Raw genomic sequence first — 27,965 nt, forward strand, 5'->3', positions numbered from 1 at the left:
GGGCTGGTCCACAGGCTAAATATCTAAAGCTGCTTTTAACTCCGTAAAGCAAACTTGCTTGTTCTTCATTTCAATAACTGTAAATGGACATTCCTCCAGGCTACACGTAGTTATTTATCAATTAGACTCAATTTATATTATCCACTTTTGTTTCACCTGCTGGAAATGTGACTTAGCTCTAGGTTCATCTCCTTGATGGTTGAACCAGGGGATCGTTGTGGTCTTTGTCCAACCTTAACAATCCGTAGAGGTCTTAGAGCTACTGATGCACCTGTGCTGCCTGATTTCTCTTGTGCCAAGGATGGGAGCTCCCTCATGATGAGCAAGGAATTCTTATCCCTTTGGGTTTTGCAGATGAATGTGTTTAAATGTAACAGGAGGTAAGAACTTAGTGAGGGGTCCCACAGCAAACTGGTAGAAAAATCTATTAGAAAATGAGCAACAAAACAACTCAGCACAAGCAGCTCCATCTTGAGAAGATGTTTTGCTCTTTATCATTTTCTCAGTTTAACTGCTTGGTTTTTAGACTTTGGCCACAGCCTTTCATAGGAACATACAGGTCTGCCATGACAGGAATGAGGGATCTGAGGCAGCAGAAGCCATTTGCTTCTAGATACACTTACATAAACCACCTCAACTACAACTAAAACACCTCAAAAATCTTCCCAAACCCTCAAGGAACCTCTAGACCACGTTATTTCTCCAAACATCCATCTCTTTGTCACACAGGAACCAGCTCTTTCTCCCACCCCAAGCTGACAGACAAGATGGCGGCCATGCCCACCTCGCCTCAGCATGGCCGACTCCCGTGCGCATGCGCAGACGCGGCCCCCGAGCAGGTGGCAGGCCCCGCGCCGAGTGCGCATGCGCAGAAGGCAGCCCGCAGCGCCCCCGCAGGTGCGCCTGGTCGCTGCGCGCATGCGCAGAAGCGCCCTCCCCCCTGTGCTTTATGTGAGTACGCCGAGGATCGCACGTATAAGCGGCCGCTTCACTCGTTTTGACTCCCGCGGATCCTTCCGCCGACCCCGCAGACGACACTTAGCGCTTATTTTTCATCCCGCCTGAGGCAGCAGTACAAACGTCATGGCGCGTCACGGCCTCAACGATGTTTGTTTCCCCCTTTAGCCCCATCTTTGGGTTATTTGTGAACGCGGGCGGCTCGAGGGACTCTTTCACTTACAGCTCGGCGGAAGGATATCCCTTTATTTAACCGCCATAAGCTCAACTAACATTTCGAGGCCAGGCCAACGGGCGCGGACGCCGCCTCTCCTGACCAATCACAGCGGCAGGCTCGCCGTTAGCCCCGCCCCTTCGAGGCTTAAGAACCAATAGGAGAGAAAGAGGGAGCGGCGGGGGTTGGCTGAGGGGGGTGTGCGCACAGCGCTGGGCGCAGCGGCTGCTGCCGGGGGCGGACGGGAAGCGGAGCGTTATCGGGACCGGGGCGACGTGTGGAGGAAGGGGGGGGAGGGCTGAGGGGCGGGGGGCAGCAGGTGAGAGAGGGGGTAGGGCTGGAAGGGGAGGGGGAGGGGGGGAGGAGGGGTGGGGGAGGTTCGGTGTTGTTTGTGTTGTGTGTGGGGGGGGGGAGGTGTTGGGTTGAGGCACCGGAAGGCGCTCGGCCCGGCCGCCTCTTCAGCTGCCGCCCGCTCGGCTGCTGGAACAAAGGGCATTGCAGGGTATTGCTGGGCATTGCAGGGTATTGCTGCCCTCCTGCTGGAGCGATAATTAACAGCCCCGTGGGCACAGCCCCACCTCCTTGGAGGTGTTCAAGACCAGGTTGGACGGGGCCCTGGGCAACCTGATCTAGTAAAGGTGTATGTTTGGTGGCCCTGCCAGGCAGGGGGGTTGGAACTACATAAGGTCCCTTCCAACCCGGCTCATTCTGTGATTCTGTGAGGGGATCCGTGTGGTACAAGGCGGGTTGGGGAACGAGCCTCTCGCTGGGCCTTAAAGCCGCCTTGTTGTCCCGCCCGCCCTTGAGGGAGGCCTCCCGATGAGGTAAAATGGTCCTGAGGCTCGAGGGGAGCTGGTCGCTGCTGGTTGGGAAGCGATTCCTGAGCCTGGTCGGGGAAGACGACGGGCCGTGGGACACGGAACGCGTGGCGGAATGGCCGTGGCAGGCGGGCAGGATCCGGGCTGTCTCCCACACTGATATCTCCAAACCGGACCTGAAGGTAATGGGGGTCTCTGAGGGGCCAACAGTGTCTGTGTACGTGTATACTTTGTACCTCGTATGCATGTTTTGATGAGCCCTACTTAATGAGTTTTGCTCACTGACCTGCTTGGAAGGTGTGTATCTCTGGCTGAAGGCCTTGTATTAGTGCTCTGCTGTTGCCGGAAGTTCTCTCCAACTCGTGTTGATTTGCGTGGTGACAACTTGTATCCAGCATCGTGCCTGGTTTCCTTGGCCTTTATCTCTGTCCATTTCCCAGCCGTGATTTAAGACATCGTCAGCTGGAAACGATTTGATTTCCCTCCAGGCTGGAGTTACTTACGGAACCCAAATACTTCTTTCTTTATTTATTTATTGGGTGTTTTTGCTCCGTGTAGATGTATGAAATCCACACGTGGCTTTGGAGGCACCTCATGCTCTTCTTGCATGGCGGCTGCTTCTCATTAATGGTTGCTGATGGCACCATCAGTTACCGCAGGCTTTGTGTAACTCATTAACTCCATGGTAAGGGTGGGAACCGGGAGAGTTTGACAACTTGAAGCTCTCAAGGGGCCCCTTTGTCAACTGTAGCCAGGAAAACTATCCAACCGTGCCTGAATCATTGCTGTAGGATACAAACTGTTTGGCCCTGGACTCCTTTACAATAAGAGAATCTTGTGTTACTGTTGTTTCTTCAAGGGACTTAGGCAGGGAAACACTTGCTCTTTTCCAAACGAGTCAACCTTTGTGTTTCTAACTCTTGAATGCCCAGACTTAGGGTTGTATTGTGGAGACCTCCAGGTTTGTGGTGGCTGAGCTTGTCATGTATCTGCAATGGAGCTTTCCCTATGGATGGTTGTCCCCTGATTGGGGTGAGGAGGAATTGCTGCAGGAAGCTCTTAAGGACCTTCTCTGGGACTTGGAGGAGGGGCAGCTGCTGCTGGGGTCTTTAATGCTTCACTGTGTGCCATGGAGTCAGTGGCGGTTCTGCTCCTTCCTAGTGATTAACTTTGTGTGTTCTCCATTCAGAGTGTTAAAGAAGTTGTGAAGTAACTGATGGAGCCATGAAGAACATTTGGTAGCAAAAAATACACGCTGCTGCCTTTCTCCTATTGCAGCCCCGTGGTAGAGGACTGTATGGGAAGACCCAAAGTAGCGCTGGATTGAATAGAAGTATCTAAAGGAGTGGAAATAGACAATCTTGCTTCTCATTGAGCATTAGGAAGCATTAATGTGCAGAAATGGAGGATGGTTAATAACTTCTGAATAGGTTTTCTCAGTTGCCTTTTCCTGTTTGTGCAGTATTCATTCTGCAAGCAAAACAAGCCATTCTGGTTCTGGGAGTTGTGCTGTTTACTTATCTCTTTCACTGCTTCTATGAACTTGAAAACGAGTAAATTCATTTCTGTGCCCATTAGTCTTACAACTCCCGGGTGTGATAATGCCCTTTGGAGTGCACGCTTCTACTTGTTTAGGCTTCTACTTGTTTAGCTTCCCTGTAAGAGAAGAGGCAAAAGGGGAAGTCTCTATACACAGTTATACTTGTAAACCACTTAGATGATGTATTTAAGGTAGTGATGCTTGATGGAAGCAGGGCCATGTACTTCTGAAGGTGCTGTACCTAAATTCCTTTAGCCAGGTGGGGGTTTATCTCTGTAGGTTTATTCTCATCAATCATTTGATGTTATGAAAGGACAGTGATGCCGCTCTTGACATTGGTCAGACTCTCCTTGTTTTTGACATGCAGTGACAGCCTCTTTCCTCTTGAGCACTTCGTATCTATGCTTCAGAGATTCGTAGAGGTAAACAGAGATTCGTTAAAAGCAGGCAGGAAATGCCCTTCTTCACGCTATTATTTGATGCCCTTCAGTGGCATGTTCTCACTTGTGCTCTCAGTTAAATTGCTGAAGTTATTCTTTGGGACTTGCTTGTAAAACATGTCTGGAAAAACAGGTTGGCTTTGAGTTCTCTGAATTATAGTTTGTGGAAACGACTGCAGGATTCACTCCTTGGTTCTTTGCTTTTTTCCCCTGACTGTAAATACGGGTGGCAGAACTAACACTGTTACCTGAACTTGATCAGCTGTTATGGATGGGAAGGTTGTGGAGTTAATAGGAATATTAATGCTTTATGTGACACTAATGATGACAAACCAGTTGATGTTGACTACGCTGATAAAATACTAAATCAATCCAGGATGCCTTAGTGATGGCTTAATTGTATGACAGAAAGGCAACACTCGTGCTTTTATTTAGAAGAAATTGCTTATCATTTCTACCTTGTGTGTGCCTGAGCATTCAGGAGATTAGTCACTCTTTTGCTTTACTCCCTATCTGTAGATTTGTGTAGAATTTGATGATGAGTCATGGGAAAAAAGAAGATGGATAGAAGTCTACAGCCCCAGAATGAAAGTATTCCTCGTGGAGCAAAAGCTGGTATTGGCAGAAAGAAGATCTCATGGTGGTTCTATATCACCTGTCCAGTGGCCTGCAATGGTAAGTACACGGCTGGCCTTACTCTCTCTTCCTTCTTCTAGGGATAGTTGCTTACTTCTGCTCTTCTATCTTCTAGGGATAGTTGTGCCTGTTACAAGTGTGAATTTCTCAAGTAATTTCTTGTGTTGTAAAGCCTTACATGTAACATGCAGAGACTGAAGCTTAGTGCAGAGCTTGTAAGCGTTTTTAAGTTGGTTTGTTTTGTCTAGGGGTACGAGGATGAACTTTTATGATGTTACTACCCTCCCAAATTACTATTCTGTAGAGAGTGAATCCCTTCTCCCTGTAACTTCGTGTTTCATGGAATCATGGTTAAGAATAGAGAGAGAAATGACAAAGAACAGATCTGTAAGGATAACCTACATGTTTGTCTTAAATCATTGCTTTACTTTGCATCAAGTACTGTTAATTCTTGAGTGATTTCTGATCTAAGACAAAAGTAATTTGAATAACCCTTACATAATGGCTGACTGCCACTGATCACTTGTGAGATCAGTGTTTTTATGTGCATAAAAACTAAAGCTACACTGTCCAAGCCAGAAATCTAAGCTTCCCGCAGCTGCCGTGCATGGCTGGTTATGCAGATCAGCCAGTGGAGGTGAAAAGAATTTTTCTTGGTTAATGTATTCCAGCAGTGTAGTTTTACTTGACTGCTTTGGATATTGCTACATAGAAGTAGTTGTGAACTAAACAAGGGTGAAGATCTGCCCAACTTCAATTACACTAAAGTTGTAGTCCATATTTAATACCTCATCCCTAGCAAAGTTAAGAGTGTGTAGTGTAACTTGTGTTGCTGTTTTAGCTGAGGTTTGTCTTCTTAAGCAGAGCCAATCTGAGCAGACATTAGTTGGAAGTAGAGCTAAACACTGGGAGAGGAAGTGGGATAATGACTCCTTGTTATTCTTTTCTTTGCCTCGCAGTATTAGTATGTCTACTAATAGATTTCCTGATAGGACATTCTGAAGACCTGCTTATTTCCATACATCTAAACTGTTCTGACTGGATACTCACCTTTGTTTTATGTGTGAGGTTTCCTTCATCGATGTATTTAAAGGGTTAGTTCATGCCACGTGCGTGTCAGAAGCTCATTGTAGGAGCAACATAGAATAAAGTAAAACACAACATTGGAACTTGCCTTTGCAAGGGTTTTTTTCCTCCCTTTCTCACTAGACAAGGAAAGAATGAAAGAATCACAAGAGGTGCAAATCACAAAAAGGGGATTGATTTCAATGAATCTTGATTGGAGCAGTTGAATCGAGTACATGGTAGAGTGTCTTACTGAGAGTGGAATAGTTCTGTAAAACTCTTGTGCTGCTCAGTTGCTCCTGGAACAACTCTTCTGCTTCTGATGCTGCAGCCCCTTTGGCAGTGCTATCTGAACTGAATTGAAGGCAGCAAAAATGAAGAAAATCACTTTTAGTGATTTAGTGAGTGATTAGTGAGTTAGTTTAGGAACTCCACATGTTCTTTATCAGAACTAACTTTTTTCTTTTTCCTTCTTAAATGATGTGTAAATGTACCTTCTGCACAAGGAGCTGCTCTTGCTGCCTCTGATGTATCCGCTCAAGGGCTGTTAACTGAAGGCTAGACAGAGCTTAACCTTGCACACGTTAAGAAAAGTACAGAAGCTTTTCAAAGGAGATGGTTGTTTCATGGCTGCTTTCAAAGCCTTTGGTGTACCTGAGGACATGGTTGTACCAAAGCAGTGTGATAACTATGAGGCTATTTAAATTGTCACATATGCCTAAATTAAGACTTGAGTACTCTGTCAATGTTGTGTGAGCTTTGAGAACTTAAATGTGAGCCCTGCAGCAAGCTGGCATTGATTTGCTGGTTATTCCCCAGCTCTGCCTTGCAGAGATGTGAGATCTAAGCAGGAAAAGATGTAAAACTAAATTTCTTTGAATTAAAATGAATATGAGAAATGAGACCTTACTCTGCTTCTAAGAAAATGTTTATCACTTTTCTAGACTTACAAATCCTTAGTGGACAAAGCTGGTTTGGGACCAATGGTTTCAATACGCTACCTTGGTGAAGAGAAATGTGTTTTTCTTTCTAAAGACCTTTTGACGCCCATTCAGGTAACTTTATATGGCATTATAAAAATAGAATATAAATCTCTTTGTCTTGGTATTTAAGATATCTGAAGTTAATGTATCCTAAATGCAGACTTGCAGTGAAAACTTGGAGAAGGTATCTATTGCCATAACTGTTAATTATCAGTTCTGAATGTAATGTGCGTGTCCAGGACACAGGCATTTAAGGCAGCTGCATGAGGGAGTGTGTTATGGCAGCCATTCAGCTCAGGTGACAGCACTTGCATCATGTTGATGATAGGGGGTTAGCATGGAATAGTTCCTTTTGTCTTGTGGACGTGACTGCTATGGCTGTGAAAGGAATTGCAGACATGCCTGGAATAAGTCTTACTGCTTAATGGAAACACATGATTTCTAATCCTAAACAACTGTGGAAGCAGGCAGGATGTAAATGGGATGGTTGAATTATAATACCTCTATTGAGCACCCAGAGGAGAACTTGTTAGTGGAAATAAGGCAGAAACAGATTGAAACAATGGCCCCAGGTGACTGGCTGGTAAGGCATTTTGAGGAATAGTATCTGCAGCTGATAAAGGACTTAACCTGTTGTAGAAAGCTGCTCTAAAGACCTATAAACAGCATGAATGAGATGAATTATAGATATCCCACACCGAGAGTGCTGATAGTGCCATTGTTAATATTCAACTACTTGGACCCGTTGACAATCAGCAAATAGATCATATTCTGAGAAACTAGCACAGGAATCACTTACATTTAAGTTACAGATTTGTTACATGGGAGCCTCATCTCAGTACTGCAGGGGAGATAGCTGCTTTTCTGGCATCTTAAATAGCAGTTCTTTGACTGTTAGCTTATGAGTATTTACTCATGATTTCTTGTTAATAAGAAGCATTACCCTCAATACTAACTTACATATTGTGCTTCTAAATAGGATGTGGAAAGTTCCAGGCTTCCTCTGAAGGATGATCAAACTGTCAATGAAGAAATTCAAGCTTTAGTTAAGAAACACCTGGATGAAACACGCTTGGTTCAAGGTATGAGCGTGCTCTGCAGCAGAAAGATCTGCCAATAAGTAACGAAGACAAAAGGGAAACCTTTGTGTTGATGGTATAAACTGTAGTAATCTGTTTTAGTTTAAAAAAGATTGGTCTTCATGTTGGAGGAACGAATGTAGGACATTGAAGCAATATGGAAATTCCACTATTGGGTATTTCCGTTGTAGGAATGAGTGTAGAATTTAGATGTGGATAGATGACCTCACTCTTGTGGGAGATATATCAAATGTGCAGCAATTCCTGCTGAAGTGAATTAGTGGGCACTGTTTGTTGTTTTCAAGTGGCTTGATTTCTTTCTTTCTTCTTTCCCAAACTTCAAAAGCTTTTCATAGAGACTGATCTTTTAGTCTAGTTTAAGTTGTTGGGTTTGGTTTTGTTGGCCATGTTCTTTCTTACTGGTTCATGCAAGCATCTTTTTAGTCATCTACTTGGAAGGCACTTCTTGCATATGCTTATATGGCAAGGAAAGTATTACAGTTTAGAGTCCTCATTTGCAGCGCTTTAAAGAGGAGAAATTTCCACATCCAATAAATAAATTTTGATTTCCTCATCTATTGACTTGTCTCACTATTTGAAATTTGGAGGTCAGACTTGTCTCCAGCTGCAATGTCTGATGCTCCACAAAGCTTAATTGACCTATCCAAAGGCAACAGATACTTGGGACTTAGTTTTATTGTGGCTTTTTTTCCCCCTCAGTGATGTGGAAGTTGTCTTTAAGATCTCGGTTTGTTTTTACTTGCATCTACCGTACAGTACTGTTGGTTAGTTCATGTTGGAACATGGATAATGTGATGGTCTTCATGCACCTTCATTCTGAGGCATGTTGGATGTTTTTATTTGTTTACTGTTTTTTTTTGTTTTTTTTTCCTCTGTTTTCTAAGGTGGAAAAAATATAATTGGTTCAAAAATTAGAATTTATAGCCTGGATCCATCTACCCAGTGGTTCACAGCAGTTGTTGTAAATGGTAACCCTGCTACAAGAACTCTAGAAGTCAACTGTCAGGAGGTAAGAACCAGCTGATGTGGGTTTACAAACAGAGATGAGTCAAGGGCGCAACCTTTTGTTTATGCCATCAGTATTGTTTTAAATTCTCTTCTTAATACATTAAGCTAAAACAAAGTGGAAGTCACTATAGTGCGGTGGCTTTGGTTACTCCAGAATGTTTTTGTGCTACTTCATGCTGCTGGCACAGCTGTCAAATAAGTGGCTATCACACAAAAGAAAGGAGACATGGTAGTTTTATGTGAAGAGCAAGATAAACATGTGATCCTTTGTCCTTTGCTGTGCAGGCAGTGCTCTGAAACACCAGCTTACACACGTTCTTTCAAGCAATAGCACTGTCATCACTGTGCATTGTCAAATTTAGCCTGATGTTTGTAGAATCCAAAAGTCAAGTATTTAAGCTTCATCTATACCACAGCATCTAAAATAAACGCATTCAAACTATAACTTCCATCTCTAACTGGCTCTGTATATTTTTTGTTCCTTTTCAAGATTCCAGCTTTAAAAACTCTTGATCCGGAGTTAATTCATGTGGAAATAATATATGACAATAATGGAAAATGTGGTAAGAGCTGTTATTGTTTGTTCTGCAGAGACAAGTAACATTCTTGTGCTAAAACAGGCTAATGGTGATCACCTTCTATTCCAGATAAATCCAAGAGAATTGGGGGTGTGAAAAGGAAACCATCAGAAAATAGTGGAAGCGTTGATGCCAAACACACAAAGTCTTCTCCTGAGGTAATGCCTTACTGCATTATGTACAGCTGTGTTACATAACACAGTCACGTAACTTCTCAGAACAGTCTTAAATAAGGATTAAGTGGAAAAGTTAAATAATAAACATAATCCCTTGGAGGATGTGTTGAGTTTATTGAAACTTGTCTAGGCACGGGTAAAGTATCTTGCCTTGTGGTAATCAGAGAACTTGTTAGTAAGCCTTGAAGTTCAGGTTTTTCCTTTTCTTTAACTGTTTTTTTGCCCCTTCCTTGTGCTTAAGTGTCAGCCTGCCTAGTCATGTACTCTGTAGTATGATTAAACACAGGGTGGTTCTCGAGTGCATAACTTTTGTTTTTCATGTTCATTCTTTTAACTGTTTTATTCTTAAACCCCAAACCTGTGCCTACACTTGCATGCTCTGAGGGTTCGAGGTACCAAGAGGGAATGTGGCTGCTCTTCTAGTACTTACATGTCTATGTTTCTTTCTTTTGTGAGTGATCTGGGAGTTCTAAAAAAAAACCTCTTGATGGGCCAAAAGAAGATCTGGGTAACTTAAGTATAGAAATGTAAATGGAAGAAGAGTGGCTTGGCCACAGAACTCCTAACTTAACCTGTAATTTTGTCTGAGTGTTTCAGTCCAAAATTGTATTTTAGATATGGCTATGGAAGACCTTGTAGAATCTTTCGGGTAGTAGGGGATCACTTGTTGTCAATTTTGATTCTTAGCTTCTGTGTGCTCAGCTCTGTGCTGTGTCAACTGTCTGGGTTTGGTTGATGTCTGGGTATCATTAATAGAAATCTGTAACAGCTTCACAGGGGGAGCAGCAGGAGGTAACAAGTAAGAGACAAGATTCCTCTATGGAAAGTGATCCATCCTGTATTTACTGATGAGGAAAAGTGTGCAGCAAAAGTAGCTCACATGCTGTAATTGTACTCCACTACAGAACTCATGCTTGAGTACCTTTAGTGTCTTTCAAGCATTCAATTTGCCATTCTTTGGCTTTCTGCATATTTGCTTACTGAGCAGTTTGCTTGGTGTAGACAAAGCCAGTCTTTATTTCATACTCCAAACGTGCTGCAAAAGAGTTACCACGATCTGAACTCACGGCTTGTTTTTTTGTTAAATAAAGCAGTTATTTATTTAGTTGTAGTTTTCTGGTCTGCCTTCCAAAGTGTGTTCCTTTGTGATCTTTGTACTCTTTGGGAAATGTCTTGCAACTAAATAGTGACAAGTGAGCGCACTCTCTATTAAAGAAGAAAAGCTGATTCTTGGTCTTCAGTGGAAGGGATGTGATTGTGGGGTTGGTCAGCTGAAGCTATAGCCTTCTTCTATATTAAAGAAACAAACTTAGTATGCGATTTCTGATGTAGAGTTAATAAATTCCAGGGGTTTTCTGTGAACTTGTTTCTATGTCTGACAGCTGCGTTATACCAAAGCAGAAAGGAACTACTTCAGAGTTGATGATAATGAGTCCGTTGTGTGATTTGCAGCAGTAAGTTGAGGATGTGGGAGTGGAATATGGATGTCAGAGCTGGGGAGGGAGCCCCATGGAAAACTACTGTTTTGAAAGACTTGCTGATTTTAGTATTCCTGACGTATTTCTAAAAGAATTGTAGATTTATAAATTGGGTGACTTAATCTGCACAGGATTTTTTCACTTAACTCTTTGTGGAATCCTGGTGTGTATATGTGTGTATATATTTCCCCACTTCAGGGAAGTTCGCATACAGATTTTTGGTAATATTGTCAGACTACCTTCACAGTTTTCATCTTGGTCATTGAGGTTCATTGAGACCTCACTGTGGACTTATAGTACTTGAAGGGAGCATATAAACAGGAGGAGGAATGGCTGTTTACTAGGATGGATAGTGATAGGATAAGGGAGGATGGTTTTAAACTGAGACAGGGACGGTTTAGGTTGGATATCGGGAGGAAGTTTTTCACCTGGAGGGTGGTAACATACTGGAACAGGTTGTCCAAGGAGGCTGTGGATGCCCCATTCCTGGATACATTCAAGGCCAGGCTGGATGTGGCTCTGGGCAGCCTGGTCTGCTGGTTGGTGACCCTGCACATAGCAGGGGGTTGGGACTGGATGATCATTGTGGTCCTTTTCAACCCAGGCCATTCTGTTACACCCATACCCCACCCTTAAATTTGTAATAGAAGTTGAAGGAATGAGGATGAGGGAATGAATTAGCAGGAACAGTGTTTTGCTGAACCTCTGAGATTTAAAAGGACACTCTTAAGTTATTTCCATCTAATGGACTGAGTACAAAATGGCCTTTAAGCTTTTAAGCATGCTGAGAAGAGCTTTAATGTACTTCTCTTTTTAAACTTAACCTTGCAATGTGGTATTTATTTTGATGGTGATGTTCTCAGTGTTCTTAACTGTTAAAATCTCCCTTGCAGGTTTCTCAGAGCCAGGGACATGTGCACTCAGTACCAACTGTGTTTGGTGAAGCATTGCTGGGTTGTACTCCTGCTAATAAAGACCAAAGGCATCAAGGCTTGCCCCTGCCAGCTAACTCTCCTCCCAATCTTGGTGCAGAAACTCCTCAGGGGTAAGAAATCAATTCATACATTTGTGAACTTTTATTCTTTCAGAAGTAACTCAAGTTTGTAGCAGAATAAACATAGTTTGTTTTTTAAGGATGTGCAGTAATTCATATCTTTTGCAACACTGGAACAGCTTCAGACAGGTGTCCTGTAGTCTAGCTGCTTGTAGATTAAGTATGGGTCCTCCATTGTATTTTTGTTCCATGCCAGTTTATGTTGGCCTTAATCTTGTTTGTTACTTTTAGAAGCCAGGTAGATGTCCCACTAGACTTAAAATCTTCCAGTACTGAGTTTGCCACTCTAAACTTGCACAAGTTTGAGCTGATCTGCATTTCCATTATAAAACAAACTCTAGGAATCATGTTGTCAAGGCATTTTTCAACCAGGTGAATGTCTCAAATACAAGTTGCTTTATTTCATTTTCCAACCAGACCAAGTCTGAGAACTGTGCTGTGATGTAACATTTTCCTAAGTGTGAGCTGCAGTTTCCTCATCTAGCAGTATTTAAAGGTTAGAATGTTGTACCTGTGCCTACAGCTCTATCACAAAGATTAACATGTATAGTAGAAGTGGCGTGGTAGGAAGAGTAAGTGTTGTGTATTAGCTTTGCAAGAAGTGATATTGGTTTGCAGAAAGCATGACTTCTCATCTGATCTTCTTGTGCAGGAGCAGTTTTACTGTCTCAGTGTAGCTGTAGTGCCCCCCAGGACCACTGTCCCTGCTGAAGTTTCCTGAGTGTGACATGCAAATGGAAGGCACTTGGTTATTTAGCTGTTACATGTTAAAAATGATAAAGTAACTTTAGTTGTGGAAGTAGTGGAATAGCTACCGTAGCTAAACTGGAGTGGATCTACAGGTAGATAGAACTTGAGCATTTGGTAACAGGACTTAGAATAATGAAAGGAAAAAATCGAACACAAACCTGTTGAGCTTTGCACAAATATCAGAGGTCCTGGATTAAATTTCAAGATTTAAATGTGATTAGTGTTGAGAAACTGGTGCCTTGGTTTGCCTGACGCCCTTGTCAAAGTATTTTCTGTTGTCTTTCAGCACGTGTAGACGAAGTGTACCAGAAGTCCATCCTTCTTGTCTTAATGCTGGAACAAAACCATTGAAGGAAAATCTGACGCTCTTTCCTAAAGTGACATATATACCTAAAGAACAAACACAAAATGTTAACGATCAAAATGGTAAATATACCTCTCTGATATCTTCGAGATCTTCATCTTTGAGTGATTCAACTAATGGAAAAGAAACCAGCCCCAAAAATATAAGCGAACCTCTTCTGAAGCCTGCAACAAACTTTCCAAAAGAGTGTATTTCTGCAAAACCATTGCAACATCTTAACTCTTCCATAGCAATACCAAGAGTCAATAGCTCTGATCTACAGAGGACTTTAGATTGTAGGCCCTCAACATCAGATGCTCACCTTCTCCCTTTTACTGAGGCTGGAGCTAAATCACATGTTGGTTGTAACAGCCAAAAAGGAAACAAGGTGGATGAACATGCAGACATGGAGTTTTTTATTAGGAGAAATGAAAACGAAAGCTTTTGGAGTGGGAGTACCAAGATCCAGGATAATGGTGGGTGTTTTTTAACTTCTTGTCGCTTGAAGGTATCCTTGTTTCTGTGTAATGTAGTGCAAGTACATTATTTGTAACACTGACAAAAATAGCTATTTCAATTTTATTGGAGAGTGATCTGCAATGTAAGTCATTTAGGGGTAAAATTGAGAAAGGTGCTTTCCTTGCTAGATGGGGAGAACAAACAATTGTTATGAAGCGTGCAGGGATAGAATGGCTTAACAGGTTACACGTGCAAGGTTTGGTTTGGAAGGCAGATACTAATGGTGTAATGAGACTGCTTTATGAAATCGAGGGCTGCAGCTAAAAATGTGTTATGAGAGATGGGTGTTGTTCTCAATGGAGCTTTAATCAAGAAGGACTTTCATTCAATAATTGTTCTCAAACAACATTAAAGAACTGCCTTGTTTCTGTGTTATCTATGGCCCAGTTCCACTTGCTGAGCTCTTTGAGTTTTCTATATGGGGCAGAATGGGGAGCGCTGCAGTTATTTACGGAGCTGGACTCCTGATGGTGTGTCTGTGCTGTGCATCAGACAGTGTAGCTGATTGTTCTGGGTTCTAGGGCTCTCCCTACACACCCATCTCTTTGTTTTCAAACTCATGTTGCTTGGTCTTGGGCTACCATGTGCTGTTCTGTAACTGGCTTGGATGAATGGCCAGCCAAGCAATCACTGAGCCCTGCTAGGCTTCACATTCGGTGTGGGAGGAAGAGAGATGCTCGCTGTCTGTTGTAGTAAGATGCTGAAATCCATTGCACTTTGTGTGGGAGAAACAGGCTAAAGAAGAGCTTGTTTGTACTTCTCACTTCATTACTTCCAATGCATGCCCTGGTCAACTCCACAGCCAGGTTCTCAAGCCTTGATACTTGAAGTGCTTTCAGTGAAAGCAGGCACTGCTTCAAAAGTCTGCTGTGGAAAGGTGAATGCAGCTGTTAAATAAATGTGGGTCCCTTGACTGTGCCTCCAATGGGACAATGGCTTCAGGAAGTTCCTGCTGACTGCAAATATTTTACAGCTAATTTCTTGTAACGTAATGGGGAACACGTAAGAAAAGTTGTCAGGTTGTTTCTTACTTGAAGATGTTTGCTTGCATATTTATATAACAAACTGATTAGTACAGCTTGTGTAATCCTCACTGCTCTTCCTTACAGTAATAGTTCGCAAGTCCATTTTAGCAGACGCTTCTAAAGTGAAGAAGCTGCAGCAGAGTGGAGAAGCATTTGTACAGGATGGGTCCTGCAATAACATTGCACCTCACTTGCATAAATGCAGGGAATGCCGCTTGGACAGCTATCGAAAGAACAAAGGCGAGAAGGATTCCACTGTCTTTTGTCGATTCTTTCACTTTAGAAGGTAAGAACAATATTGAGTGTATGCAGACCTTGGTATTCTTTAAATGTGAATAACAGTTTGTTGGAATTGGATATCTGACCTCTTTTCTGGAAGGAGTGCTGTTGGATTCTCACTATTAGCTACAGCATTTATCTTCTTATTCCAGGCCAGATGAAAACCAGCTTTTTGCTCAATGCAGCCTTATGTAAATCTCTGCTTTAAAACTGCTGGATGTCAGTGTGTAGCTATCAAGCCATAACCCTGGTATTCCTAACCATAAGCCCAGTATTCCCAACCAATGAGAAGTTCCCTGTGTTTTTCTAGCACTTAAAAAATTTTATAACTGCTTCTTTTGAGTAGAAAATATTTTGGCAGAACTTTGAGGTGTTTATTTTGCTGTTCTGGGCTGAATGCCAGCTGGGATAACTTGAGTATAGCTTGAATGCTTCAGCTTGATAGTACTGGATGTTAGACTCCATGTCTCTCAGCATTTAGCAGTTAGAAGTGTGAAATGTTAGACATATTCTTCAGTTACAAGTGACCGTGGGCTTTCAAACTAGAGGACTAAAACAGCAGTGGGCAAAGCAATAGTTGGTTGTGTTGCTTCATCTTTTTATTTTGCCTTATACTTGAGCGTTGTGCCATTTCTGTCATCAGTGTAATTAGTGGATTTCAAAGAGGGCAGGCAGGAGGACTTTGAGTTAAGCACAGTGAGTGCTGGGCGCTGTTGGCATGTTCCAACCCTGATCTGCAGCTTCAGATCCCCTGTGTTCCTATGAGCCTGATCTCAAGCTGAACAGTCAGCGTCCCTGGATATTTTCCTCTTCTTAAGACAAATAAAGAACCATTTCAGAGAAGGTTTTGAAGTGCTACTTGAAACATATCTATATACCCAGGGTGGATGTTGTCAAATGCTGTGGTCTGACAGTTTTTAACACATCCTTTCTTCTGTGTTGGAGTAGCATAAACTTTTCCATAAGCTGTTTGGTCCAGATGTTTGTGTGCTGTGGGGTAGGTATGACATTAGTTGAGACAAGCATCAGAATGCCTGAGTCCTTTGGTTTACAAGTCAGTGCCAGTGGAACTATCCTTGTTTATTGAATGTGAAATCTTCAGAGTCTGCAAATCACTGTGCTCTGTTACAGTGGTTGCCAACACTGCTGCTCACAGTGGTGTTGTGAGCGTGTGTTGTTATTGTATGTTAACTTCTCTCTATAGTGCTTGGTAAAAAGGTTCCTGAAAATGTGAATGTAACTCTAACTTTTCTCATTTAATAAGCTACTAACAATGCTTGTCTCCTGCAGACTACTAGAATTGCTCCAGGGCATGTCTTCTTCAAGCTTTGCTGTAGGAACTGTATTGGTTCTTAAAATCTTATTGGCAACTGCTTCCTAATGAGTTGCTTCTTAAATGCTACTTGAGAATACAATGTATTTATGTTCTGATGTCTGTTGTGAGCTGCAGTTTGTTCAAGGTGGAGCTTTTATTGTCACTTTCTCTGCATATGATCCTTAATAGATATACAATTTTCAGACAATGTTAACCTGATAATTTTTGCATGAATAGAAAAGTCTTTAGGAAATGTACCTCACTATCTCAACCCAAAACAACACAGAGCCTGTTTAAAAAGCCTTACTAATGGTAAGTATGGCTAATATTTATGACAAATATGTTTAGCCATGTCCTCTGCAACCATTGTTTTGACTATTGATGTATGTTGCACGTATTTGCAGTATAGGCATTGACACATAGGTGGAAATATCACCTCAGATGTCTCATTAGTTCATGGTTCTTTCTTCCCTGCTCGTTTCACAGGCTGCAGTTCAATAAGCATGGGATACTGCGTGAGGAAGGCTTCTTAACTCCCAATAAGTATGACCCTGAGGCTATCAGCTTGTGGCTGCCTTTAGCCAAGAATGTTGTAGGCCTGGATCTGGACACAGCGAAGTATATCCTGGCCAACATCGGAGACCACTTTTGTCAGCTGGTAATATCTGAAAAGGAAGTTATGTCTACAATTGAACCACACAGTAAGATCAATTTGTATTAAATCACTCCTACCTTAATAACTCCATGTGAAACTTTAAGCTTTTGACTTGTGTGAAAATGAGTTGTAAGCATTTGGAAATGTCATTGAAGTCTTCAGCGTTGCCCTCTATTCTCAGAGGAAGGTGAAGATCTAGCATGAACCAGTTTTAACAGCTCTTTCTTTATGGAAGGGGACATAATTCTTTCATGTCTGTCAGAATAATTCTCAGTTTATAGTTACATTCGCTGTTGAAGGGAAAGTGCATTTCTCTTGTGAATGGAGTGTCTTAAAAGAGGAGAAGAAGCTAAAATAACAGGCAGCTGCCTGCCATCTATTTTTATTACGTACATAAAATTATGCTTTCCTCTTGATTTTGGTAGATTGTTTTTGCTCTTATTTGTGTACCAGACCCAACGCTACCTGTAAAGTCAGTGAAGAAATGTTTCTTTCCCTCCACCCAAAAGCATAGGGTCACTTTGCAGTAGGCCTCTTTCAAGAAGCCCTGCTGGAGTTTGGCCAGAGAGGTGTTACTGAGGGGATAACTGACTGAGGAGCTCCATCAGTGCCAACAGGGCGAACCTTGCATGGTAAATGCAGGTTTTTAGCTGCAACTGAACACGATCCACTAAATGGGAAGCATTGTGAAATTGCACGATTGCTTCTTATAATGAAATGGATCTTAAGATAATGGTGGTTTAGTGTTGGGTTGTAACTATGTGACAGAAGCAATACGGCTTAGAAAGGTGTCTGCCCAATGTCTTCTGCGTTCTGGGTATTACGACCTAGAGTTGAAGCTGTGTTAAGCTTTTCTTGGCAGAGTTCAGTTCAAGTTACACTTTTTCCTAGGAGCTCTGGCTCTGACAAACTGACCTCTGCCAAAACATAAGTTTGGTCAGGCAGCCCTCCTTGGGGAGTGGTGTTGGGATGTTTTTGCTCTCTGTAGAGTATCTTGGTGAGCTCCTTCTTTCTGGACCCCCAGGTGTGAGGCAGGAGGAGTGACTGTATAGAAGGAATTTGCTGCTGTTTAGCAAAAGAGGGGCTAGTGCTAAAGAAGTCCTTTGAGTGAGACTGTATTAGGTAGAGCCTGAAGGGAGGCAGTTGTAATGGGGAAGATGATTTGGGAAAGTGACTTGAAAAGTGAGGAGACGATATATTATGGGTATGTGATAACCTGAACAGCAGTGGTCACTTGCACAAATAAGAATAACTGAGCATGTAACTATTGTGAGAAGGTCTGATGCACAACTGTAACATGTAGAACACTTACTGAAAAGGAAGAGCAGGTAACAAATGCAAGCTGACTGCAGCATGCTCAATGTTAAGTCTTGCTTGCTAATAGCAACTTAAGGATTTTTTAGGACAGCTGTGGAATTTCTACTTAAGGGAATGTCAACAGGTGTGCGTGTTAATGTGGCCAGGTGCATATCAGGACTAATAGTGCTGCACAGGAGAATAGTTTAGTTTGTTCTGAATGTACTTCTTCTGAACCTGACTGCAGAGGCTCGGTTTGGGAGTTCTGGTAGAGAACAAGACTGAGCCTTTCTTGTATCAAAGGATTCAGCGTTTAATTTCTCTTTAAAACTAACAGCTGTTCTATCGTGTCAATTACCACAGGACAAGTAGCCTGGAAACGTGCAGTTCGTGGAGTTCGAGAGATGTGTGATGTGTGTGACACCACAATCTTCAACCTTCACTGGGTCTGCTCTAAGTGCGGCTTTGGCGTGTGTGTCGATTGCTACAGGATGAGGAAAAAAGGCATCTGTGAAGGTGAGTGCATGTTGCTGCTTCAGGCTAAGGGAGAGTGCGAAGAGCCTGTGTTTGGAGCTGACCATACAGTTTACAGCTGAGGAAAAATGAAGTAATGGCTTTGTTCATCATCTTTGTTTTACAGATGATGACTCGGATACTTTCTCATGGTTTAAATGCGTGAAGGGGCAGGAGCACGAACCAGAGAATCTAATGCCTACACAAATAATTCCTGGAAGAGGTATTTTAAGTATTTGATTGGGAGACTGAAGGAAAGCTGTAGCCTTTTGCTGTCTTTTCTGTGCTGTTGGCATTGTACTAAGTGGCTTCTTTTTTCTTGTAGTTTTAAGGTTAACCAAAGTTTAGTTCTATTGTCAACATGTTTAAGTTCATAAAGTGGAACAGCCTGTGTGCTTACTACTTGTTTCATTATCCTGACCTTTACTAAGTAGTAGCAAAATGTTGTGTTTAGAGATGAGCTGTTACTTGGCTATTGTTTAGCTGAGTAGTATACACAACTTCTTGTTTAATTAGAACACTCAGCAAGCTCATTAATTACTTTTTTTTCCTTCAGCTCTCTATGATGTCGGTGACATTGTTCACTCTGTAAGAACAAAATGGGGAATAAAGGCAAACTGCCCCTGTGCAAATAAGCAGTTCAAGGCGCTGTCAAAGCCAACTCTAAAGGAGGATTCAAAACAGGTATTGCTGTATTGTCTCTCACTGCTGTTTGTGTAGCTGAAACACCCATATTTTTCCCTTAGTCTACCCATTTTTGAAGCCATTGTCACAAGCACATCAGTCCAAACCACTGCTGGGTTTTTGTTTGATGTTTTTTTAACAGCTAGTAACTTGATGAGCAACTTATTCTTGACAAATGTTAGTGAGTTTGTATGTGGGCCTATTGGCTTCGCTATGTAAAAACATAAGATTAGACTTGAGAGGACTTAGAGTCTTAACAACAGAGATGGGGTAATGGCTGGGAGTGCAGGCCTAGCCCTTGTGTCCTGGGGGTGTAATATGTGCAGCACCTAAAAGAATAAGAATAAGCAGTGTAGGAAAGTACTGGAATGTATGAAAGAGCTGAATATGGATGAAGTGGTAAGGACTGGAGCAGTATGGATAAGCATTACTTTATCTGTGTTCCTGGTAGGAAGCTTGTTAACAAGCAGAGAAACACCGTAAAGTTTGGGTTATCTCGGTGATTTAATTTCAGTAACTCATCTTAATTGCTATGGGAAGATTAAGAAGGCTTTCATTTTGTGGAAGGTGATTTGTAATTAGATGTAGTACTTTTTTTTTTTTTTTTTACTTTCCAAAATATATACAAATTAATGGCCTATTTTTGAAGCATTACAAGAAATGTGTGTTTTTTTATATATGCTTATTCATAAACTTGTTTTGAGTCCAAGTAGCAGGCTTAGCTTGGTTTTTGGCTGGTAATCCATGTAAGAGGTGTAGAATATCATGAAGTATGAAGAGCAAGGAATGTGGTTATGTATTTCAAGTTAGCATATGACTGATCTAGCTTGGGTCTTCTGTTTCTCAGTGTCCTCTATGCCTCTCCCTCTGTAAAATGAGAAATTTTTGTTTTATATTGTGACACAGTGAGAATAACTTAAGTAATCTTGAGACTTTTTGTATTATGTCATGTTCAGAATTCTTACCAAGCGTCAGTAGTCACTAAGATGTGAAATAAAGAATGTAGCAGTAATAAATGCATATAACAATTTCTTTTTGGATAGTTGGGCACATAGACTTGGGGGGAACTGAAACTGGATGATCTTTGTGGTCCTTTTCAATCCAGGCCATTCTATGTTAATCTATTAATAGAATAGCAAGAAGCAGCTACTGAAATTGTACTGAAACTCAGCTTTCTTTGCTTATCGTGAAGAGAGATGGACTCCCTAAACTCTTGAAGTTGGGAAGTTGTGGTTTCTCCTGGATCTCTTTTCAGTATGAAGATGCAATGCTGACCTCTTGTGGTGATGAGGTTATTTAAAGGAGGGCAACTCATAATTTTGTTCCGTTTCGAAAGAACGTTTGTTTTCCCCTTCTTGAGTGCTGTGTTTATATTTAATCAGGTTCTCACTTTGTTTTTCAGAACCTGGTACCTGGAGAGAGGACCAGCCTTCAGCAAAACAACTTAGTCCTGAGCCCACAGGTCCCTCCGCACGATCCTCCTGTCAAACCAGCAGCTGGGAGTAAACAAACTGCTTCAGTAAATATTTCTCCTTCGTTAAGTTGGCTGTCAAATATAACAAGTGGAAACGTGAATAAAGAAAACAAAGGTATGTAGAGGAAAAAGTGAAAAGCAAACCTTTCTGTGGCTGTTTATTAGAAAAACATGTCCCAGCAATATCTTTGAGAATGACACAGTCTGACTACTGGAATGTTGTTCAATGCTTATATTGCAGAGCACATGCATATTGCATGTACATATGTATGTGCATATAAATATATGCGAGTATCTCCTTTGATTTGGATTTTATTTTAAGGATGTTTGTTGTAGTTCAGATTACTCCTTTTTCTTCTACTCCTTTTTCTTCTTCATTGCAGAGAAACTCCTCGTGCCCATTTCCAAGAATGAGAACAAACCTCTTCAGACACTCCCTAGCTTAGCTAAGCCTACTGCAGCCCTGCAGACATTCAACAGTGCAATACTAACGCCTGTGAGCAACAACAACACAGGTTTCCTGCGGAATCTCCTAAATTCTTCTGGAGGAAAGGTATGTGACATCTCTGAGTTGATACCAGGCTTAGGCTGCTGTTCTGTAGCTGTGATCAGCTGCCACGGGCATTTGTCATAGTAGCCAATATTTTGTTTTCCTTTGGGGGGTGGAGAGGGAAGGGTTTAATTCAGTGTCTCTTGTGGTGCTTTTTAGAACAGTAGTTTAATAGTGCTTCATGCAAGCCTTGCTTGAGTAAAGGGCTGGGAGGCAGGTGATGAAGCTGACAAATTTACTCAGCATAATGACTGGCAGGTGCATTGATTGGCATCTCCTTTAAGTTAAATAGTTTAAAAGAGCCATTAAGGGGCTTATAGAAGGATCTAAACCTCCTTCTGCAGTGGGTGACTGACTGGCTTGTACCTGGTATGAACTTCAGATGTTCCTGGGCTTAAAACTGCTCTTACAGATACAACCCCAAAGAGATGGGGTGAAATATTGTCCTTGGGGTTCCTCAATGAAGCTGAATCCCAGTTCTTTGATATAGAGAAAGTCTTCCTCCATGCAGCATTCAGTGGCATTCAGAATATTAAATACATCCTCTTTGAATTGCAGAGGATGCTGACAGAAAAACACACCAACTTTTTTTTCTTCTTTCTCCTTTTTTTTAATAAACCAGACAGACAATGGACTCAAGAGCACACCCAAAATCCTTGACGACATTTTTGCTTCCCTGGTGCAAAACAGAACCGTTACAGACATGCCTAAGAAGCCACAAGGACTGACTATAAAGCCTACAATAATGGGCTTTGATACACCTCACTACTGGTTATGTGATAACCGCTTACTGTGTCTTCAAGATCCCAACAATGAAAGTAATTGGAACGTCTTCAGAGAGTGCTGGAAGCAGGGACAGGTAGTGAACATCTCCTCTTACCATTTTCACATTGTGTGCTTTGATCTCTTACTTGAAAGGCAGGTGCAAACTCACTGCAACCATAAGCAACCCTGAAACTCTGTAAGATTTAATACCTGAACATTGTAATCCTTAGATAAAAGGACATACATTATATATATGTTATATATAACTAAAATCAGTTTCCAAATACAGTGCTGAGCTTATGGCTCTCTGTTTAAAAAGAAAGTGCTGCTTTGGAACTTGAAATAAAGAATGATCAAATGTTTGGTCTAATTCCTGTATGGCAGAATGTTTGTGCTATAAAATGGGATGTTTGCAGAGTGCCCGTGTTTAAATGTTTGGTGCATCTTATGGGTGGTTAGAATTAAGATTTTTGATGTTTAATAATCCTTTGGGGTATCTTCTTCCTTACAGCCCGTAATGGTGTCAGGAGTACATCACAAATTAAACGCAGACCTCTGGAGACCTGAGTCCTTCAGGAAAGAGTTTGGCCAACAGGAAGTAGACCTGGTTAACTGCAGGACCAATGAAATCATCACTGGCGCTACTGTGGGGGATTTCTGGGATGGGTTTGAAGATATTTCAAGTAAGCAACGTGAATTTCTTTACAATGGGTATAATATTAAACAATGATAATCTTACTCTAGCTTGACATTGCCATCCTTGAGCAGCATGGAGCAGAATAAAAGATGCTCCAGGCTTTGTCTTTGTGGACAGTGTCTGCCTTACTCTGTACTGTTACAGCATGTTTCTCAGGGCAGTGATACCTGACTGTGGCATCAAGTGACCTGCGTGTCTTCAGTTCTGTGTGAATAGTTACAGGCCAAACATGGCTATAAAAGAATATCAAGATTTCATGATTATTTGCATTATGAGTTGTACAAGCTCTTATAAACTAAGACATGTTAACATTTGACAATAGGTCGCCTGAGAACAGAAGAAGGAGAGCCAATGGTGTTGAAGCTTAAAGATTGGCCTCCGGGAGAAGATTTCAGAGATATGATGCCTTCTCGGTATGGATTTACAAAGAAACTGTGTGCTGTGCTTACTAAAGAATAAGCTGTAGGAATACTGTTACATTTTGACACCTGCTTCATCAAAAGCTGTTGATCGCATGACCTAACACTGAACTGTGCTGTATTTCTTTAGGTTTGATGATTTGATGAAAAATATTCCACTGCCAGAGTACACGAGGAGAGGTGGAAAGCTCAACCTTGCCTCTCGACTTCCCAACTACTTTGTACGACCAGATTTGGGCCCTAAGATGTACAATGCCTATGGTAAGGAATTTGTCATACTATAGATCGTTCTGCCCATGTATTTGAATCACAAAATGGTTTGGCTTGGAAGGGACCTTTGAGGTCATCTAGTTCCAACCCCCTGCTATGGGCAGGGACCACCTTCCTCTAGACAAGGTTGCTCACAGCCCCATCCAGCTGCCTTTGAATCAAAGCTTACTTTGAAAACATAAAAGTAGATTCTTCCTGTGATAAGTTGTCACTCAGAGGATGCTTCAAACTTTAATCCTGGTCATGGCAAGTAAAGAGATCCTGACTTGCAAATGCTGTGAAGTAGAAACTGTTGCTGAGAGTTCTTTATTCAAACTGCTGCAGAAACCATCTGGTAACAGTAACATGGTTTTTGTGTGTCATACAGTCAGGGTGTAGGTGCAGACTTGAGGTGGTTGTTAGCTTGTAAACTTAACAGTTGGGATGATACAAAGGAGACCCTGTGAAGTCCTAGGATAAAAGGAAACTGCTGCCTGGAAGAATTGGCTGATAAAAGTAAAAGCTGTCTGGGCTTTTCAGATAGTTCTGCTTAGAGGAGCAGCTGATTTCTCTTTATCTCACTAATGTTGTGGGTGCTTTTTTTTTTTCAGGCTTAATAACACCGGAAGATAGGAAATACGGCACAACAAATCTCCACTTGGATGTGTCTGATGCAGCTAACGTTATGGTGTATGTGGGGATCCCCAAAGGCCAGGCTGATCAAGAAGAAGGTGAAGTTTCTTCTCTTGTGCTGGAGGAACTATTTCCCTCCAAAAAAAACATGTTCCAAATGTGGTTGGTGGGAAGGTCTTTGTAGAGTAACTGCTTGTGTTTACTCTTACCAGAAGTACTGAAGACCATACAAGATGGTGATTCTGATGAGCTGACAATTAAACGTTTTACTGAAAGTCGAGAGAAACCCGGAGCTCTGTGGCACATCTATGCTGCTAAGGATACAGAGAAGATCCGGGAGTTCCTTAAAAAGGTGGGCTGTTCCATCTCAAAAACACCTTTACTGTTGATGCAGACTTCTAAATACAAATCCTTAGGGGTTGTTTTTCACCTTCTTCCTGTCCCATTTTCAACAGAAAGTCAGTTTAGTCTTAAACTAAACCCTTAAAAATGTGCATGAGATGGTCTTTGGAAAGGTCAGTTGCGGTTTATGAAGTCTCACTTCTTTCATGTTCCTACACCATGTGTTTCTTTCCATAGCTTTCAGGTTTGGATGGAGGGAGAAATGAAGGTTTTCCAAGTAGCTTTCATGGGAGGGAAGGGGTCTGAGAAAGGAAAGAGGTGATACCACATCAAAAAGGGCCCCTTTCACTATTTACCGCAGGTGGTCAAGAATTCCTGGTAGTCTCAATTCCGGAACTACTTTGCATTGGAAGTGAAAATTTTGGTATTTAAAAGGGATAAATGGGATGGTCTGAACAACTGTTGGCCTTCTCAGCCTGGCTACTGTCTTAAACAGCAGCTTGGAGGAGCTACAGCCAATTTGGTTAAGATTTGTTTTTTGTTAATACTGTATCTGGTAAAACTTGCTAGTGAATTTTATAAGCATTGATGAATTGATTCTTAGTCTCTTGTGGCATACGTGCCTGCAGTTATAAGACTTTCAGCAGCTTTTCTCAGGGTAGAACCAAGACATTCATCTCCTTCCAAACTAACTCTTAAGATTCAGACATCTGGTCTGATTCTCCTGCCCCTCAGTTTTCCTTTATGAAGTCCTCATGCCTCCCTGCCTGGTAACTTCTGGAGCTCTTGTTAGCAGACTGTTCTGGTCAGCAAGCACGCAGAGCAGTGGAGGCCTCAGGGCAGGCACCTGCTGCATTTGGCACCCAGGATGTTTTGTCCAGTTACATGTTAGAGTAGCGTAAGAGAAATGATCTCACCTCTATGAGAGATTCCTGTTGTGAACATGAGTCACTTGACCCCGTTTCTTCTTTCCTATGTAAATTGGAATGATTTTAATGTGCCATATCCACCTTTGCAGCATGTTTGTGAAGCAAGTGGAAATGAGAGATGATGTAGCCTTGACGAACAGGAACTGAATAAAGAATCCAAATCTTGCATGTAACTCCTGTCTCTGATCATGTGGCACAAGCTGCTTTATGTGGAATGCTTGCATATGCAACACCACATGCACGTCTTGATTATCCTGTAGGACCGGTGTGTTGTAATGAGTCTCTTTCCCTGATTTTTCAGGTTGCTGAAGAACAAGGTCAAGAAAATCCTGTAGATCACGATCCCATTCACGATCAAAGTTGGTACTTGGACCGATCTCTAAGAAAACGCCTTCACCAGGAGTATGGAGTTCAAGGCTGGGCTATTGTACAGTTTCTAGGAGATGTAGTTTTCATTCCAGCAGGAGCTCCGCACCAGGCAAGGACCGGGGGCACTGTTTGCAGCCTGACCACTTGGGCAGACTTTGCATGTGTGGCTAATGCTTGTTTGTTCTCTCCAGGTTCATAATTTGTACAGTTGTATTAAAGTTGCAGAAGACTTTGTATCCCCAGAGCACGTCAAGCATTGCTTCTGGCTCACTCAGGAATTTAGATATCTGTCACATACGCATACAAACCACGAAGATAAATTGCAGGTACGTTTCCAGTGCTCAAAGAGAAGCCTGTTCCTTTTCTCCCATTAAAAAAAAAACACAAACAAAAGCCCTCACCAAAGCCCTGAAGATTTATCCATCCGTACAACCTTTCATGTTTGGATTACATTACTTTTCTTTCCTTCCTAGGTGAAGAATGTCATATACCACGCTGTTAAAGATGCAGTCGGGATATTGAGAGCTAACGAATCCAGCCTTAGCAGATCATAAAGTAGAAAGCCTTAACACACACTATGAAACAGAAGCGTTGGCAGCTGTTTTAACTACTCAGTCAGGACCTCTGTGGACTTTGAGATTATATGAATGTTACCTCATCTTCCTTTCAGCAGTACCAGAGGATCGTGGTACTATGTTCTGTGTATTCTTCCAATGTTTACAAACCTGAGATGTATATGTAGTAATATGTATGGACTGTGGCATACTGTGAATGCTCAGTTGCAATAGAACTTTATATGGAGTTGCTCTCCAAACTGTACAAAATACCTCCTCTAGAACTGTCGGGAATTATTCCAAACTACTCATTTGAAAACTATTATCTGAGATGTTGTAAAGCTCCAGTTTTTAAAACATATTTTGGGGTGGGAGGAAATACGGAGTCACCCAACTAATAACCAACTTACGTTAACTAAGAATGCGGTTCTGTAACTTCACATTAACATAGAACTAGCATTTAAAAGTAGCTTTAAGCTATTGTATAGTAACATAGAGATGGAGATTAACCATCTTTAGGTAAATGTATTTAAATTTCTAAATGTTAAAAGAAACTTTTAATCAAATGTCTTCTGTTTGAAAGCGATCTTTAATTTGAACTTACGTTTGATTCTCTGGTTTTTAACACTGAATGGTCTACATAAAATTCTTCTATTTCAGATACTGTTCCTTGCCCGGCTTCTTCAGTTGACTCTTTAAAAAAGCGGTTGATTTGATGCAGTGCTTTGAAATGCAGAAGTAAATTGTGTATCATATTGTTCATATAGAGGTTTTTTAAAGTATCTGAAAGCTTTGGTGTATTTAATTCAGCGATCCGATTGCAGCCTTTTTTAGTTACCACAACGTGGCTTAGACTGATTATCGCTTCTCAGCTGCTCCTGTGGTCTGTATTGAATTGAATGAGTTGTGCAGCTTCCATTTCACAAAGCACACTGCTCTAAAATGACTTGGAGACCCAAAACATCGCATAGTACAAACAATCAGAGGAGTAATGCAGCTGTCAGCTACTGCCACAAGCTCAAATAACATCAGCTTGTCTATTTCTCAGTGCCCCTTTGAGCACTGGAACACACAGGACAGCAGCTGGGCTGAGCCAGGCACAAGGCAGCTTTGTGAGCCAGAAGTTGTTTCTCTGAACTCAGTGTGAACTCCTCGAGGACAGGAGGCAGCAGCAGGTCAGTGCAGGCACTGTGCTCTAGTTCAGTGTGCACCCAGATGCTCCCATGCACTGAACTCCTGCTGCGACCTTGAAGTCTGCTGAACAACTCTGTGTGTTCAGTGGGAACTTCCCTCCATCTTTACTTGCTGAGGTCTCTAGATGGCAGGAAAGAGGTCAGCCACCATCTGCCTCCTGCAAGGAGAAACAACATGCTCACTTGGCACTTTGTGTCTGGAGCAGTGAAGAACCCTTCAAGACATCGCCGTGTTTCAGATGAGCGTTCATTCTTGCAGTAGCGAGCTTCAAGGAAATGAAATAAAGCAGCTTAATTGGATCTGGTTGGAGGATGTGTGAGTGCAGTGAGTCACACTGATTTCACACACACGTGCACATACATCT

At 41.9% G+C, this 27,965-nt stretch overlaps 1 protein-coding gene across 3 annotated transcripts; it reads left to right on the forward strand.

The window, feature by feature from the left end:
- The first annotated feature begins 1,383 nt into the window (after positions 1 to 1,383).
- KDM3A (lysine demethylase 3A) lies at positions 1,384 to 27,196 on the forward strand. Of its 3 annotated transcripts, XM_015862629.2 has the most exons (26): positions 1,384 to 1,490; positions 1,979 to 2,171; positions 4,489 to 4,644; positions 6,615 to 6,725; positions 7,633 to 7,735; positions 8,638 to 8,762; positions 9,252 to 9,324; positions 9,409 to 9,497; positions 11,887 to 12,038; positions 13,084 to 13,616; positions 14,769 to 14,970; positions 16,765 to 16,979; positions 18,593 to 18,745; positions 18,870 to 18,965; positions 19,299 to 19,426; positions 20,829 to 21,015; positions 21,284 to 21,453; positions 22,073 to 22,309; positions 22,727 to 22,898; positions 23,235 to 23,325; positions 23,462 to 23,592; positions 24,192 to 24,311; positions 24,426 to 24,565; positions 25,786 to 25,962; positions 26,045 to 26,179; positions 26,327 to 27,196. In XM_015862629.2, the coding sequence occupies exons 2-26, from the start codon at positions 2,001 to 2,003 to the stop codon at positions 26,405 to 26,407; spliced, it is 3,948 nt and encodes a 1,315-aa protein (XP_015718115.1). In that variant the 5' UTR covers positions 1,384 to 1,490; positions 1,979 to 2,000; the 3' UTR covers positions 26,408 to 27,196. The 3 variants fall into 3 exon arrangements, with proteins under 3 accessions (XP_015718115.1, XP_015718116.1, XP_015718114.1); XM_015862630.2 differs by lacking the exon at positions 1,384 to 1,490 and having other exon boundaries at positions 1,657 to 2,171; positions 24,429 to 24,565; XM_015862628.2 differs by lacking the exon at positions 1,384 to 1,490 and having other exon boundaries at positions 1,658 to 2,171.
- The last annotated feature ends 769 nt before the right edge of the window (positions 27,197 to 27,965 follow it).

This window comes from Coturnix japonica, chromosome 4, assembly GCF_001577835.2.
Source record: "Coturnix japonica isolate 7356 chromosome 4, Coturnix japonica 2.1, whole genome shotgun sequence".
Lineage (NCBI taxonomy): Eukaryota > Metazoa > Chordata > Aves > Galliformes > Phasianidae > Coturnix > Coturnix japonica.

What these genes read in the sequence shown, in the direction of transcription:
- KDM3A (XM_015862629.2), top strand. Translation starts at nt 2,001, where the DNA reads ATGGTCCTGAGGCTCGAGGGGAGCTGGTCGCTGCTGGTTGGGAAGCGA. An exon ending in AGTGCTGGAAGCAGGGACAG is followed by an intron (nt 22,310 to 22,726) that starts GTAGTGAACATC and finishes TCTTCCTTACAG; the next exon opens with CCCGTAATGGTGTCAGGAGT. An exon ending in CAGCAGGAGCTCCGCACCAG is followed by an intron (nt 25,963 to 26,044) that starts GCAAGGACCGGG and finishes TGTTCTCTCCAG; the next exon opens with GTTCATAATTTGTACAGTTG.